General features: G+C 37.0%; 1 protein-coding gene across 1 annotated transcript; it reads left to right on the top strand.

The window, feature by feature from the left end:
- The first annotated feature begins 3296 nt into the window (after nt 1-3296).
- On the top strand, nt 3297-13527 carry THAP1 (THAP domain containing 1). Its single transcript, XM_026712762.2, has 3 exons — nt 3297-3594; nt 5795-5990; nt 12987-13527. Exons 1-3 carry the CDS (start codon nt 3524-3526, stop codon nt 13380-13382), a joined length of 663 nt encoding a protein of 220 aa, XP_026568547.1. The 5' UTR covers nt 3297-3523; the 3' UTR covers nt 13383-13527.
- Nucleotides 13528-17214: the final 3687 nt, after the last annotated feature.

Below are 17214 nucleotides of genomic sequence, written 5' to 3'. Positions count from 1 at the left end.
ATAGTCTATCCCTTAGTTCCAGATATAAACAGGTGAAACTGATTTTGGAGATAAATAGGGGTAGCTAATGACTGATAAGAGTTGTAGTGGTGAAAAGAGGAGAATCAACAATGTAAATATCCGTCAATGTATAAATGTAAAGCAGATTTGCAAATAATAAAGCATCCTTTTTTTTCTTCCTTTTCTTGAAAGGGACATCCTTTCAATCTGTAACTCTCTATGTATACCATTGTACTCTCATGCTTTAACAGTCCGAGAATTGAACTTTGATCACATGACTGTAGCGTCACCTTATAGCCAACCCAAAAGCGAACAATTTGAAGTATTTTTTTTTACTGTACCTGAATAGAAGTAATTTTGTTTTCCTTTTCGGCGAACAAAGTCATTATAGTTTCATTCTGTGTAAAATGTTCATCACTTACTCTAAAGGCAAAGACAGGTAATAACTGTAAAAAGAGATGTGTGTGGGATTGCTGGGAGGCATATGCATTCCGCCATAGCCATTTCTTTCCCTGTCTTTGATCCCTGAGTTCAGTTTCATACACCTGGCAGTGTCTTCCATCCATTTTGCAAAGTTAGACTGGAGTCTTTCAGTACAGAGGAAATGAGATATAATTTTTTCTGGGCAAGATAAGGCGTATTAATGCAGGTACTAAAATGTTTTGAAATAGCATGTACCTTTAGATACAGCAGCCCCACTTTTCTTGATAGCAGTGTCCAAAAATAGGGATATTAAACTGGGCATTGGTTTATTTCCCATATTTATTTCAATTACTATTCCCCTGCCTTCTCTGTAATACAAGATGTCATTTGCTCAACATCTAATCATTTTAAATTTCCACCCTACAGGATCTAGTTGGTTGTACAATTATTACAGAATCTGCCTCTCTCCTCCCTGGGGCTATTTCTGCTGTGGTGTCTTCTCAGATGCTTTTTTATATTTTGACTTGGGAAATATGGGAGTAAAAGCAAAAATAAACCTTAAGGAGACCTTATTAGACAGATCACCTTATTTTTGCTGTTCTGCCTTTTGGAAGGAGGTTTCTCTGCTCTACTGGGAATTTGCTTGTGTACATTTTCCTTGTGTGTGTGTGTGTGTGTGTGTTCTTTTCCATTATTAACTTTTTGTGTTGCTGTCACAATTAAGCCCCTTTTCTGGTTTTGAAATTTAAAGTGTAACTGCATGGAATGTCAGGAAAATATTGAAGAGAACAGATTGACAAAAAAATTGCTTTTATGAAATAATTTTAAATAGATTTATTTACTTTTATATCCTATCAATATCGGTAATCCTCAATGTATGACTATAGAATCCAACATTTCTGTTACTAAGCAGTTGTTAAGTAAGTTGCTCCTCATTTGACGATCTTTTTTTGCCACAGTTAAATGAATCACTGCAATTGTTAAGTGACTCTGCTTCCTCCATTGACTTGACGGAAGTCAGCTGGGAAGGTTACAAATAGTGATCAAATGACCTCAAGACTCTGCCACTGTCATAAATACAAGCCAACTGCCAAACAGCTGAATTCTGATCACTTAAGTGTGGGGATGCTACAATGGTCGCAAGTATGAAAACCTGTCATAGGTCACTTTTTTCAATGCTGTTGTAATTTTGAAGCCCACTAAATGAATGGCTGTTAAGTCAAGGACAAGCTGTATTAGTATATCCTAGCATTAAACATATTCTTAACCCTTTCTCCCTGAAAGAAGATATTCTCAGATTAAGATCCTGAGGCTCCTTCAGGCTTGTCCTTCCACCTATACCTCAAATCCCTGTCCTCCCATTTCCTTCTCATGCCTGAAAATACCTGCTATGCCTTGCCAACCTTTCATTGGTAATTCACCCAGTCCTCACAGCACTGAAAATACCAGAAAACCAATCAACATGCCCATCAGAAGTGCCACTCACAAAGTAGGGCAATGTTATACTCCTGTGAATTTTATGATTATACCCACACTCCTTATGGCTTATGTCAAAGACAGTAATAAAGATTTGATTTGATTACTCCAGTGATTTGGGGCAAGTGCCCCAAGAACAAAAATGGACGGGCAACAAGGACATCACGTTTTATGCCAGTACAGGTTTTTCATTTTCTGAGTTAAGGATAGAGGACTCATGTGAAGCACCAGATTGTATATTTAAATGCCCATACCAACCAACTGCCACGTTTGCAACTCTATCATTCTGATTTTTACATCACTTGTTGAAAAAGAAAGGCAAAGGTATAAGTAAAGAATAAAATGCATTCATAGTCATTGGTAACTATGGTAGGACTGCATCCTTTATTGTAATAATACAAGGCCAAGAATTTGTAAAGTGTCTAAACCCAAAGTCCTATTAAGCATCCCCAATAGCGAGAAGGGTAATCACCATAGCTCTAAATTGCAAAAGGCCTTTTACATCTCAACATTGTATTTTAAACCAGCAGCCCCCAACCTTTTGGGCACCGGGGACCAGTTCTGTGGAGACAGTTTTTTTCATGGAGATGTGATTTCATGTGCTGCCTGCATCCCGCAGCAGCACACACCCCACACGTGTTTGTGTGGCCCAGTTTCTGGCATGCTGTGCACTGGTGCTAGTCCATGGACTGGGGATCCCTGTTGAGAGAGAGAGAGAGGGAGGGAGAGAGAGAGAGAGAGAGAGAGGAGGGAGGGGGAGGGAAAGAAAGAGAGAAAAGGGAGGAGGGAGGGAAAGAGAAAGAGGAAAGAAAGAGGGAGGAGAAGAGAAAATGAGAGGAAAAGAAAGAAAAAGACCGAGGGAGGGAAAAGGGGGTGGGAGGGAGAGAGGAAGAGAAAAAGGAGGGAGGGAAAGAGACAGAGGAGAGGGAAAGAGAAAGAAAAAGAGAGGGAGGGAAAGAAGAAAAGTAAGAAAGACAGAGACAGAATAAAGGCCCGTCAAATATACAGCATATGTAATTTCTTGCTATTATTTAATGGTCGTCCGTATTTATTATGTTAGATGATCACATCCTCCAACTGAATTCTTTTAGGAACAAACATCCTTTCTAACAAATAAGGCTAAACTGCAGGGCTAAGAATACAATTAATAGAAGCCCGCCAGTTCCTTCTTTTCCGAGGCGCGCATCAACCGTTACGGTCGATCCAAACTAGCGCGCCGCTCCCGTCGCGCGCCCAGCCAAGCCTTCGGACGGCCGCCCCGTGTTATTTCCGAGCTCAGAAAGCCGGAGTCCGTGCGTCAAAAGATGAGTCGCTCCTCTCATTGGCTGTTCCGACGGAGACGCGTCGCACCCCAAACATTGCGGGGCGTGACCAATAGCCAAAGCCCGATACGAAGATCTCGAGAGAGTTGATCTGAAGCTGGCACCGCCATGTTGAAATAGGGAGAGGCCACAGCCAGTTTATGTCGTTCTTCGGATTTATTTTTTTTGTTTGTTTGTTTGTGAAAAGGAACGCGAAGACCTCAAGGAAGCATTTGGATTGACGCTTGTCTTAAATTGATTTGTTCCCTCCCAGAAATACCGGTGGTGCTAAAGAGGCAGACGGAGGGGACGGCAACAAGAGGATGGTGCAGTCCTGCTCTGCCTACCGTTGCCGGAATCGATACGACAAAGAGAAGCCCATCTCTTTCCACAAGTGAGTAGGGGCGGGGGTAGGAAAACGGGAGCGGGGGAGGGCGGGGGGGGGAGGGGGAAAGACAGGGAAGGGGAAAAAAAAAAAAGCGGCTCTCTCAACCAGACGGGAGAAGGAGGTTGCATTCGCTTCGCGAACAGGAAGGCGGAGCTAGAGCGCCTGCGCGGCCCAAAGCGGGAGGGACTTTAAATAGTGCGCGGCCTCTGGAGGTCGCCGAGGAGGCGGGGCTAAGTCAGCTTACTGGATCTTTTCGTGTTTTTTTGTTTCTTTCTTTAAAAAGTAAGGCTCGAGACGTGCCTGACTGGTGGAACCGAACGCGCGCAAGCGCGCGCTTGTTCAACCGTCAATAACAGCAAGGCGCCCCTTCAACCTTTCTGACAGGCGGGGGGGGGAGCGGTTACCAGTGATTGTTTAAAATAACCATGATTAAGAATCGGCCAAGCAGGATAAATAGGGATTGTTCCCGCCCCCCCTTTTGATCCTGGTATTCGACCCGAGTGCTGTCTGGTCTAGTAAAGTTCACCCCCCCCCACACCCAAATAAAGCAAAAAAAGTTCTCGTTTTGTTGAAAGCAAGTAGACCTACTGTTGCTTTGGTGCGTTAGGTATACAGTTCGTCCTTGACTTACAACAGCTTAGTGACCGTTCCAAGTTACAATGGCACTGTAAAAAGTGACTTATGACCATTTTGCACACTTAAAACCATGACAGCATCCCCATGATTCATGTGATTTACATTTGGATGCTTGACAACTGACATTTATGATGCAGTGTCTTGCCATGTTTTTTTTTTCCTTTCATGCCATGGTTGTTAAGTGAATCTGTGCAATTGTTAAGTTAGTATCACACAGTTAAGTGTATCTGGCTTCCCCATTGATTTTTGCTTGTCAGAAGGGTGCAAAAAGTGATCACATGACCCTGGGGCCCTGCAACGGTCATAAATATATGCTACTTGCCAAGTCTCTGAATTCTGATCATGTGACCATGGGGATGCTGTAATGGTCATAAGTGTGAGAAACAGACATAAGTGACTTTTTCCAGTGCTGTTATAACTTCTAATGGTCACTAAACAAAGGGTTGTGAGCTAGAAGACCTATGGTTGCTTTGGGGCTTTAGGTGTGGAGATTGTCCTTGACTTACAACTAAAACTGAGCCTAAAGTTTATGTTGCTGAGCATAAATTTGTTAAGTGAGTTTTGCCCCATTTTACAACCTTTCTTGCTACCATTGTTAATTCAATCATTGCGCTTAAACTAGTAACTTTGCTGATCAGAAGGTCATAAAAACTGATCACATGACCCCGTGACACTGAAACCGTCAAGAATACAAGTCAGTTACCAAGCATCTGAATATTGATCATATGACAAAGGGGATGCTGTAACAGTATGAAAAATGATCATAAGTCACTTTTTTCAGTACTGTTGTAACTTGGAAGGGTCACTAAATGAACTGTTGTAAGTTGAGCACCAATTATATATCTCAGTTTTGTTTGTTGAACTACTATATTGTTTTTTTAAGCACAGTATTCAGTTAAGATTGTTCTAACAAAAATTTAAGAGCAGCTGAATTGACTTACACCAAAGAAGAGGTTATAAGGGTAACTGAAAGTTTACCAATAAAACACGCACATTTGTGAATGCCCACAAACTCATCTTGACTGAATATGTGCTTTTGAGAACTTGAACGTTTGCATGCTATCTGTAAATCTATAGTTGAGTTAATAAAATATATTTTAATACTGATTTTGAGCTTTTCTTATTGTAAATGTTTTCTTTTCCTTGGACAATAATAAATCTTGAGTCTTTGTGGGTCTTTGAATGCTCCTTAAACATTTCTACAAACATGGATTAAAGTTATAGAAACAAGGGGTATTTCAAATTTCTCCAACAGACCATGAATAGAGATGAATCCATAATTCGTTCACTAGACATTGAATGTTGAGATATCTGTACTGGAACTCATCTTGCACAAACTGATTTTTCTGTTTTTGGTTTGCGTTAGCACCTCTCCTGTTACTGGGAGAATAGAAAAATAGAGAGCTTTCATTAAATTCAAAAGCTTGATTCTACCATGTTTTAGGCAACTTCTTAAAAGCATATAAAGACTACAGTTAAGTGAAAATGTGAGCGTTTCCCCTTCCTCTCCTTCCCACCTCCAGTTTAGTAATAATAACAAAAAAATGTTTGATGTACATTTTATTTGTAGGTTTCCTCTCACACGACCTGATCTCTGCAAGAAATGGGAAGCTGCTGTTAGAAGAAAAAATTTCAAACCAACAAAATATAGCAGCATTTGTTCTGAACACTTTACTCCAGATTGCTTCAAAAGAGAATGTAACAACAAACTATTAAAGGACAATGCTGTACCAACAATATTTTGTCACACAGAACCAAATGTGAAGGTAAGTGAGATTTATGAATTATTTTGTAATTCAGAAAATACTGGGCGGCAATGCCGCTATTGCTAAGCAAAAGTATTCTGAAGACAGGAAACTGATATATAGTGCCAGAAGGAAGCATATTCATCTGTTGATATAATGGAAAGAATTAAAATTCTGTTTCTACTCATTTACCATCTTTGATTTTTTTTTTTAAAAAATTGGATTCTTCTAAAATAAAAGCAAAAATGGATTCATTGTTGCAATTCTGACAGCTTTTTGTATCACTTTTAGACATTTCCTCATTCCTTCAAGAATACTTTTAAATTTGATTGATTTCACATGGGTTAATTCAAGAATATTGTCAGAATGATCAACACTTCTGCACCAAACAATATCTCATTTTGGGGGACCATTGCAAGAGTGATAAATATGTACTGTTTTGTACAGCTGCACATTACTCCATCTTATGTCATTTATGGACAGAATATTGCTGCTCAAACCATAATGTTCTACTTCATTTTCTTTTCTAAACAAGGAGAAATATGGAGAACGATTTGCTTGGAACAATGGATATTTGGGACGCAAGTTTTTTTTTCAAATTGTCACTACAGGACTTGGTTGAAATTTAAAGTAAGGTACTGTTTTGTCGACTCAGCAGCCCTTTCAGAACTAATGGTGAACTAAAAACCTAAATAGGAATCCTTGTGTAAATTATTATTTCCATCCAAGAAATAGCTATATTAATACAAGTAAGTGGTGCTCTTTTAAAACTTACCTGCAACGTTCTGTGTTAGAGATCAGCAACCTTTTCAGGCTCCTTTACAAATTTGCATTATATTTTGGATGCTAAAATACAATTTTAAATAACAAACATCACATGATATTTGATGAAAGAGTATATATCAATCTTATATAATTGGCTTATATTTTAAGTTTTTACTTTTTTATTAAAAATCCTCATATTTTAATTTTTGAAGTTAGAGGGTATAATATAAAGGTATCATGGATATAACTGTTGTTTTATCAGACCAAAAGATTTTCTTTTACCAGAATATTTGTGCCTTTTCCTTTTCCTAAAATGCATGGGTTAATTAGGTGAATCATCATCATTATTTTAAACATAGTCTATCTCCTGCAGGATGAAGGCCTCTTCTGCATGCTTCTAACCATAATGCTCCTGAGTTTTCTTTTGCCAATTGGGCCCACAATATTGCTGATGTCGTTGATCCATCTTGTTTTAGGTCTCTCTAGTGAATGCTTTTTATCAAGTGGGATCAATTCTGACCAACTTCCTTGAGTCACCTGTCATCAGTTCTTCTTGCTATGTGACCACCCCATTTCCATTTCAATTCTTTTACTCTCTTGATGATATCATATACTTTGGTTTGTTCTCTAATCCTTGTTCAGGTCTTTCTATCGTGTCTTGTAATGCTGAGTATATATCTCTGCATGGCTCTTTGTGCCACTCATAACTTTAATATCGATTGTGAGGTTAGTGTCCATGTTTCACTGGCATATGTTAGAGCAGGTAGGTAGCACACACTGATCGAAAACTTTTCTCTTCAGGCATAGGGGGAGGTTGTTCTGGAAAATTATGCTTAGCTTGCCAAAAGACAGCCAACCACATTTAACATGTCGTTCAATTTCCTTTATTATATCACCTTCCATTGGCCAAGGTCTATGCAGTGGTCTACTACACCTAATTCACTAATTAAATACTTTGAATATACCAGGTGAATACTGGAATATGAGTTATGTTATAGTTATTATATTATATTATTGTTATATTATGAAATATAAGAAAAATAGTTCAGCCAAAGGATTGTTTTATGACATCTTATCATCTTGGTGGCCCAGCTGGGGGAAGCATGTGAGTGTCAGGCACATGCACCCTCCACTTGCACGAATGGGTGCTTGAATGGAGGGCGCTTGTGCTCGCATGTAAAGTGCTATTTGCACGAGTGCCCAATGTTCGTGCAAATGCAGCTTTGCACACATACTTGCCCATCGCTTGCACAGCTCAATATACTCTGACACCAGTTTTGCCAACCCTCACAGCAGAAACACCGAGTAATCTGTCTGGTATCTTTTACCTGGTTATATAAAACATAAGTGTTAATAGGGTTTTTTTTTCAGTTATTTAATTACTGATGCTTGGAACTCTGAAAGTTAAGTTTAATGATTCTTTACACTAGACTGGACACTAACACAACTACCCTATACATGCTGAAATGTGTGGTTTTGAGGAAAAGGCTGTGATAAACACTAATTAATCAATTGATTATATTAATTATTCCTTTTTCTTCTGTTCACTTGTATTCAAATCTCAGAGAGTACCTAGTCAAATCCCTGCTGTTTTCTTGGCAAGTTTTTCAGAAGTGGTTTGCTACTACCTCCTTTTTATGGCTAAGAGAAAGGGATTAGCCCAAGATCATTCAGCTGGCTTTATGCCTAAGGCGTGACTAGAACTCATGCTCTCTCTGCTTCTAGCCTGGTGCCTTAACCATTAGACCAAACTGGCTCTTTTAATGGTGATATAAAGTGCAATGAATATAATCACAATCCAGACTTAAATGGTTAGGCCCTCAATCTTTCTGGTCTGAATATAAAATTGCCACTAGAGATTTTCTTATGAGTTAATGGAAAGGTTGCCACCGGATAGGCTGTTCAATGCATGATATACAGCTCATTTTTGATCTAAAGCAACTACATTTCTGTATACATTTGTTGTGGATTTAGACTAGCTATATCAACCAGGACTTAGCATTGCTAATAACTCCTCAGTGCTGCCAGTGGAAGATAGGATTTAACATGCATGTTAAAATCAACTTCTGTAAGACAGCAAGCCTGGAGATGAGGTGAGAGCTCATCAGCCTCTATCACTATTATATAAACACTCATGAATTGAATGTTTCTAGGCTGTACTTCCAAAACCTCCTCCTATAACTGTTAATTATAGTCAAATGATTTTATTTTTTTTTTTGCAGGAAAAAACCCATCTTGCTATCTGACTCTTAACATGTTTTAATGGAGTTATTTCAAAATAACTTCAGAGCAACTGATAAAGGTGAAAAAAAAAAATAATAATCACTGACTCATGGATTAGTCATTAGTGCTTCACTTACTGAAGCATTTAATTGAGATGTAGTAACTAATATATAAATCTGTTTCAGTTCAATTCAAGTGTATTTACGGTAATTGATTAGTATATATAAATACAAACAGCACGTACAAGAATAATATCAATTATAATTTGAGATAAGGAACATTTGACAAGTTTTCAAAGTGTTTCAAAGATTGTTGAAAAAATAGCAGTTAAACAAAACATATGTAGCACTAGGACAAGAATTGAATAATATATGGATAACATATGCATTGTTATTTTTCTTGAGAATCTTCCAAATTAGGGAGATTAAATCTGTTCTCAAATGTATATAAAAGTTTTAATATAATAAGACATTGTCGGAGAGAGATTGGCCAAACCAGAGGGAGAAGTCAAGTAGGGAATCAGTCTGGAATCATTATGTAGGCACAAGAGGGCAAGGGCCAATCTTCCTTGAAGACCTTTGAACCATATCTAATCTGGCTGAGGTACAAATTGCCAGTCTGGGAAGTTTCCTGTGAAATAGGCATGAACAATAAAGTAGCCAATTGAATTCTTCATGTGTGGATCTGGTTGTTTGTGACTGACTAGACATGAGCAATGTTCTCTGTTGCACTTATAGAAGAACTATTGTTGCAAGCTTTAATTCTAGGTAAATATACCATTTTAAACAATAGACTTTTGTCCCCTTTCAATGGCAATGCGCCTTAAAATAAATGGGAGATGAAAAATGTTTTTTGTCTTTAGTAGTGATGGAACTGTTTCAAAATACTTAAGATATATAAGATAATTCCAGTACAAGTTATGCACTTCAAACAATTATAATTAATAGTTGAGATCAAATTTTTATTTTTATTTATTTTTTTAAATTTATATATTACCCGTCTTGCAGTCTGAGGTGACTCTGGATGGTTCACAATGCAAGAATACATGGAGCTGTAAAAACATTAACTATAAAATAACAGATTAAAATTACAAAAGATTAAGAACAGACTAAAAGACTACGGATTTGAAATGAAGCAGTGGTGGTGCCTTTTCGGTCTCTGCCTCAGCTGCCTACACCCTAAAGTTTCTTCTCCAGAGTTCCATGTCAACTAGCACAGCCTGGTTTGAAGGCTCTTCCTGAATTCCAAAAGGGTTCCTTTCAGTTGGACAACACTGTTAAAAGACACAGAATCTAATCTTATTTGAAAAATAATCTCATAAATTAAAAACAACAATGTCCTAAAAGTAAATAATTCGATAAACTGCTTTTTATGGGTCCTATAATTACCCATATACCGGGTTGCTGGATTGTATAAGAAACTATTTCCTGTTCAAGGCCATGTATTTCAAAAGATAAGCATGGAAGATGTATTTATTTGTTAGATTTATAATCTGCCTTTTATTTTATTTGGTGTTTATTATCGAATTCACATTAAACAATCACTGCTACTCAAGGCAATTGTGTACTAGTGGGTTTCCTTAGAAAATCTCATCAGATATTAAGTCTCTTCTGAAAGGTGGCTTATGGCAGGGGCATCCACAACTCTGTCATTGGCTTCAAAATGTGCAAGTGAATTTTAAAGCCAGTGACTGTAGCTGCAGACATTCTTGACCTATGGACTGGTAGAGATTTCAACTGAAATTCTAGAATGATTAAACGTTCATATTCTTTCAAAAAAGCATCTTAAAAGTAAATCACAGTCTTACTTACAGTAAGATGAATGAGTAGGTTTCTAAAAATATAACTATGTAATAACTGCTTCACTAAAATAGATTATATTCTCTTTTCTAATGTTCTACTGGAATCTATAATGGAGACTCCTAGGCTGGATTAATTGTACTTTTTGCTCCTGTTATGAGATATGTTGTTTATATCAAAGGAAAAATCTAGCTGGAACTGGAAATTTAATCTTATTTTGCTGTCCAGTGAGAATTACTGAGAAACAATCCCTAAAGCATTTTGTAATTATTTAAAAAAATAATCCTGAAAAATCTGTGAGCATTCACATATGTTGGAAAACATAAAAAGCAGTTGTAGGAATATAACTATAACATCTAATGGCTTAGTAGAAAAGAAGGATAGAATAAATGAATAAAAGGAAAAAAAACTGAGGCTTTATTGGTACCGTACCACCTAAATCTAATAGGATCAATTAAAGAATTAGAACTATGGAAATTCATTTCTGTTGTAATAGAATTAATCTAGATGAAACAATGATTCTATGAATAAAACAAATGACTGCATGTATTTTTATCTTAAGATCATGTGCTCTTCATAAATCTAAAATTTTATCTCCAAGCTCTCGTCCACTGGCCTATTTTTTTCTTCTCTATTCAGATAGTATTGCTATCCTATCTACCTAAAATTGTCCTGTTCAGATCCTTAAGAGCACTGGTGACCTCTTGCTTTAGGGAAAACATAGAATATTATTCTAAGACAAAACTCTTAGATTTCATCAAAAAGTATTTCATTTTTTCTCAAAATTGGAAAATTAATAATAGATTTATTGAATGTTAAGTTCTATGTTAAGAACGTTAAATATTCACTTTAACTGTACCTCTTCGAACGACAAAATAAGTAGACTCTCAATAAGAGCATTAGAAGCTTCCAGTGTGATTATTGGATTTTCAAGCTATCAGGGCAATAATTATATACCCATAGCAATTGAACTAATCACTAAGATCTTAAGTCTGCTGCTATATGGCACTCAGCTCTGTGTATATAAGGCCATATCTACCTTCAAAGCTAGTCAGTCAAAATTTCTAAGAGCCATGTTCTGTAGTCTCCCGCAAATATTCTTCGTTGGCTGGAAATTAGCTGTATCTTTCCAAGTCTATTTGAGACTTTGTCGACCACATTTGGGGTCAAATAGCAATAGCACTTAGACTTATATACCGCTTTATAGTGCTTTACAACCCTCTCTAAGCGGATTTGGGTCCTCAAAGCCTAGTCCTTGCTTTCTGGATACAGGACAGGTAGTCCTCGACTTAACAACCATAGTTGAGCCCAAAATTTCTGTTGCTAAGCGAGGAAGTTATTGAGTTTTCCCCATTTTACATCATTTCTTGTCACAGTTGTTAAGTGAATCACTGTAGCTATTAGATTAGTAACACGATTGTTAAATTAATCTGGCTTCCCATTGACTTTGCTTGTCAGAAGGTCATAAAGGGTGATCACATGACATTGGAACACTAAAACTGTCGTAAGTAGGAGTCAGTTGCCAAGCATCTCAATTTTGATCATGTGACCATGGGCAGGCGGCAATGGTTGTAAGTGTGAAAAACGGTCATAAGTCACTTTTTTCAGTGCTTGTGTAATTTTGAATGGCCACTAAATGAACTGTTGTAAGTCGAAGACTATCTGTACATGGTAGAATTGAAATGATGGACTTAGACATCCAAAATATCATTGCAAGTGTGAACATGTGGGTGCTTCTTTTATTATCCCAAGATGATTTTATAATATCCTTCATGCTCTATGTAGAATAGCATTTACACAGGTATAAACTAATGAGCTGCCTTCAGTGGTAACAAATTATTCTATTGTGCCTCTGGATTCTCAGATCCAAAGTTGAATCTGTGGCACATATGTTACTAAATTGCCCCTTTTTACACAATTAGTATCTTCAACTTGTTCAGTGTCCATTAGGTATTTTAAAGGTGAGTTCAGGTATGGTAAGATTCCGTTGAGAGCAGACTTCTCTATTCTGTTCATTTGCGAAGCCTTTAACTGACTAAACATACTGTTCCCCTGAAGGTTTTGCTACCTCTGTTGGAAGCTTGTTTTAATTAAACTAAAATAATGAAATTATTTTTTTCCCAAGCATGAAGCTTTGAAGAAGAAAAGTATTCTTTCTTGTCGCCTTGAAATGTTTTATGTTACCTTTTAATGAAATAAATGTAAAAATATATCTTGTTTTGCTTTTTAGTCTGAAGGCACGCAAGAACCACCTGAAGTACCAACGCCTCCTTCTCCTTCACCTCCACCACCTCCGCAAACGTACCCAAGATTGGTGGATCCAAGCATTGGATTATTGATGCCACCACTTCACACTCCCAATAATATTGCTGTGTTTTGTGATCACAACTATACCGTAGAGGATACTGTGCATCAGAGAAAAAGAATTCAGCAACTGGAAGAGCAGGTGGATAAACTGAGGAAGAAACTTAAGACTGCCCAGCAGCGATGTAGGCGTCAGGAAAAACAGATTGAAAAACTACGAGAGCTTGTTCAGTTTCAGAAGGAAAAAGACGTGCTGTCAGGCAAAGGTGGTTATGTGATTCTACCTAATGACTACTTTGAAATTGTAGAAGTCCCTGCCTAGAAGGCTAGCATTGTCATTTGTGGGACACCGCCAAAGTTAGCCTCATCAGACTAATCCACCTGTTCAGTTTAAAAAAGCAAGACTTTTTAGTTCTGTATATTAAACACTTCAGCCCTTCAAAACAATAAAAGTTGGGATATAATCATTTGTTGGTGTTGCCTAGTGCTGATCTTTTTATTGATCTGTTGCTCAAGAATGGAGCTGATGATACTTAAATGTAGAGAATGATTGGCAATAACATACCGTGCTCACTCATATGTTGCTTGATGTGATGGAGTATGGATTTGACTCAGTAGAAAGAAATACCGGGCTGTAATAAAAAAAGATAAATCATAAATCAGCAAAAAAGCATCAGAAAAAAATTCAAAGCACACCTCCACCTTAATTGTGTTAGGGATAAGTTGAACTGGAAAGATACTTTGTCACGCTTTCAAGATTATGTATCAATAGTTTACCAGCATTCAAGTGCAGTGCAAGACTAGTGACTGTTTTCTGACTCTACCTATCTCAAATTGCTGATATCTTGGCATTGTCCTCTTCTTTGTCTCAGGAAATTCACATTCCAGCACATTCAGAAATCTATGTTCAGTGATTCATTGGTCTATGAAATGTTTCTATAGCATTCATAAGGTGTGGTATGATAAATCGTGGTGGCTAATATCTGAGTCACTAAAACCTTGGTTCAAATTCTGTCTCCCTTGAGTAATTTAGGCCAGTTGTGTTTCCTCAGCCTCTGAAAAAATATTTATGTCACTTTTCTGTTCCACTGTGAGCCAGATTGCAAAAGATGGCTAAGCTAAGTCATCTTTCATTGTTCAATCATACTTTAAGGATCAAACAAAAAAGGCAATGTTAGAGACACATACATAGAAATTCTAACCAGCTCTTAGAATAGTGCCCAGACAGTATTAGGGCTCCAGTTCAGGTTCTAGATTATTAGAATCCAATGAAACCTCAATTTAATGAACTTCAGTATAACAGGGTTCACATGCAATCAATCACATTTCACTGGTGATTTATGCCATTTGCATAAATTCAGATCATTTGCGTGATAACTTAATCATACAACTTATACAAATTAGCTTGTCCCAATGATATACTTCCATGTTTGATAGACTTTATGAATAATGAACACACTCCCCACAATTAGATTGTTAAAGTGAGGTTGCACTGTGCTTTTTTGAGTGCCTCCTTGGAAAGAGTTGTGTTGTGTCTGCAACAGCTGAAGTTTTCGATGATTTGTGGCAGCCCATGTGAAACAACTTTGAAGTTAGGTTATTGAATTACAATTGTTCAGATCCACTGTATCTTAAAACTGGTAAAAGGTGTATCCAGTCATTGCTAGTTTGAGCTGGAGATCACATATAAAAACAGTCTATATCAAGACGAGCTGTCAACGATCCTTCAAATTTATATTCAGTTTCCTCCTGTTTATCCTCCATTTTGTGCTTATGGTGAGCCAGATTCATAATAAACACCAGAAACACAAGATATAGATTAGATAAATAAAACAGTTTCACTGCCTGCGTTCAACTTGATGATGATTAATGGTGTGCAACCTTCTCTGACTGCCTTATATAGGTTTCCAGTTGCAACCCAAAGTCTTGGTTTTAATTTACAAAACCCAGTATGGCTTGGTACACAGATAATTGCAGTGATAATTAATCAGGTTCACATATTATGCTAAATTATTTAATCCTGGTTTATTGAGTAAATCACAATTAATGCAGAGCACTTTAGTCCATAAACAATTATTTATAGATTGAAAATGTGTAAATTTACATTACATATTTTAAGTCCTAAACAAGCCACATTGTAGCTTAAAACACTTTGTGAATCCAAATATTTTGAGGGATTCTTCATGGAGTCAGAGTCATTTTATTTCAGTCACTGACTAAGAAAGCAAAAACATTGCAATTGATTAAAAGAAAACTATAAAATCATAAAACAAGTAAAATTTTAAGAACGTTTGAGAATTTGGGACATAAAAAATAACATAATAAAGTATGCTACAATTTATATAAGTAAATAAGTGATTGTATAGAATAAAGTACGCTAAAATTACCAATCTAAAATATATAGAACCATTATAATATTAAAAGCTATGGAACAGACTCTTCATGAAATTTAAGAAAGATATGATTGCCATTGTCTTCATTAAAACATTTCCCTAGACCAGTAAACAACTCTAGCAATTGCATGCTTTTATAAAATAAAAAACCTCTGAAGAAATAAATTTTAAGTGTACTAATTTTAAACTGGGAAGATTTTATTGTTCTGGGACTACCACGCAAGACCTAGTAAATTAAATTGAAAGATTGATTATAAAAAGATTGGCATATTCCCCTGGGCCGAACTCCTTATGTAGTCTCTTAAGTGTATAAATCAGTGATGATATAATGATGTCATAATTCCTTCCTTTGTACCTTACAAAAGGTTAATGTTAGTGAATGCGACTGAGTTCCTGAAAAGACATCTGGTTAAGGTAATGCTTATTAGATGTCATTGTAACATATGGAAGATCTAAACTGTTATCCAAATTACCATTCTTTATTGATAAAAAAAATACTGAAGATATTTAATACAAATGCTGATAGCTTCTTTGAGTAGAAAAGGAAGTACACATGCCAGCAGTTACAAGGTGATAGATTCCTAATGCTTGAGTCAAATTTATTTGTGAGATTTACTGTATATCCTACACTTTGTTCTTAAGCCAGAGCAGTATATCAAGTACTCCTTTCTATTTGTTTGTTTTCTACCTCAACAACAATCCTGTGAGATAGATTGGGCTGAAAGAGAATGACTGTCCCAAAGCTTCTATAACTGAAGGTGGACTTGAGCCTTCCTCATCAAATCTTTTGTAAGATTCTCTGATTAAAAAATGATTGTACATTGAAAGCCTCCCTGGCAGGGGTGTCAAACTTGCAGCCTACAGCGTGGATGCATCATGTGCTGGCCACCCCCACGCCTGTTTTAACTAAGGGAAAAAAGTTGCGATATGTCACATGATGATGCGAGTTTGACACACTTCTCCATGGAATTGATCTACCATAGATTAGAAAGTCATGTATGTTTTTTGGTCCCTGTGGGTCAATGTCAACTGGTGATTTCCTGGACTACCACTGCAGGTTATTTTACAAGAAGTAATTTGCCATTGCCTCTTTCCTTGTGCTGTGAGAGATTGCATGGTCTAAGATCACCTCATTGCCTTCATGGCTAAGGTGGGACTAGAACCCATGACAACCTGATTTCTAGCCTCGTGTCTTAATTAATTGACATTTGTTTGCTGTGCATCTCTTCTTCCATATCTTGATTTTCAATTGAACAAACAAAAACTGCTTATGATATGCAAATCCTTGAAAAGTGCTTTGGGTTAAGGAAGGCTTGAGGAAAGCAGCCTTCCCAAGCTCTTCATGAAGGCAAGTGACACTTAAGAGTAAAGTTAAGCAGCAGAAATGCTTTACTTTATCCGCTGCAAGTGGTGTTTGATAGCCATACAATGCCTCTGCCCAAACATTCATCCAGCCATTGGGGCATTCTCCAGCAACTGCAGATATTAGTTGAGGCTGGTGGGGACATGAATAGTTTTGGTTGTTTTTCTTTTTTAATGTAGATATATGTTTTATTGAGATTACCATACGATCAAATACAAATGAAAATAAAGATTGTAGGGAAATGGGAAGGAGAAAGACTTTGGTGAACATTTTTATTTTTATTCAATTTTTCACATTTCTGTGCTGCCCATCTCACTCAAAGACAGATTGCCTCTTTGCCTTGATGAGAAGGATTTGGTTTTGACTGCAGTACAGAACATCTTTCTGAAGTAAAACAC

Source organism: Pseudonaja textilis, chromosome 2 (assembly GCF_049901715.1).
Source record: "Pseudonaja textilis isolate UNSWEBS1 chromosome 2, rPseTex1.2, whole genome shotgun sequence".
NCBI classification, from domain to species: Eukaryota; Metazoa; Chordata; class Lepidosauria; order Squamata; family Elapidae; genus Pseudonaja; species Pseudonaja textilis.
This window is presented reverse-complemented; position numbering and strand designations above follow the sequence as displayed.

Coding starts and splice junctions, on each gene's coding strand:
- THAP1 (XM_026712762.2), top strand. CDS start 3,524: ATGGTGCAGTCCTGCTCTGCCTACCGTTGCCGGAATCGATACGACAAA. Junction 3,595..5,794: donor AAGCCCATCTCTTTCCACAA/GTGAGTAGGGGC, acceptor TTTTATTTGTAG/GTTTCCTCTCACACGACCTG. Junction 5,991..12,986: donor ACACAGAACCAAATGTGAAG/GTAAGTGAGATT, acceptor TTTGCTTTTTAG/TCTGAAGGCACGCAAGAACC.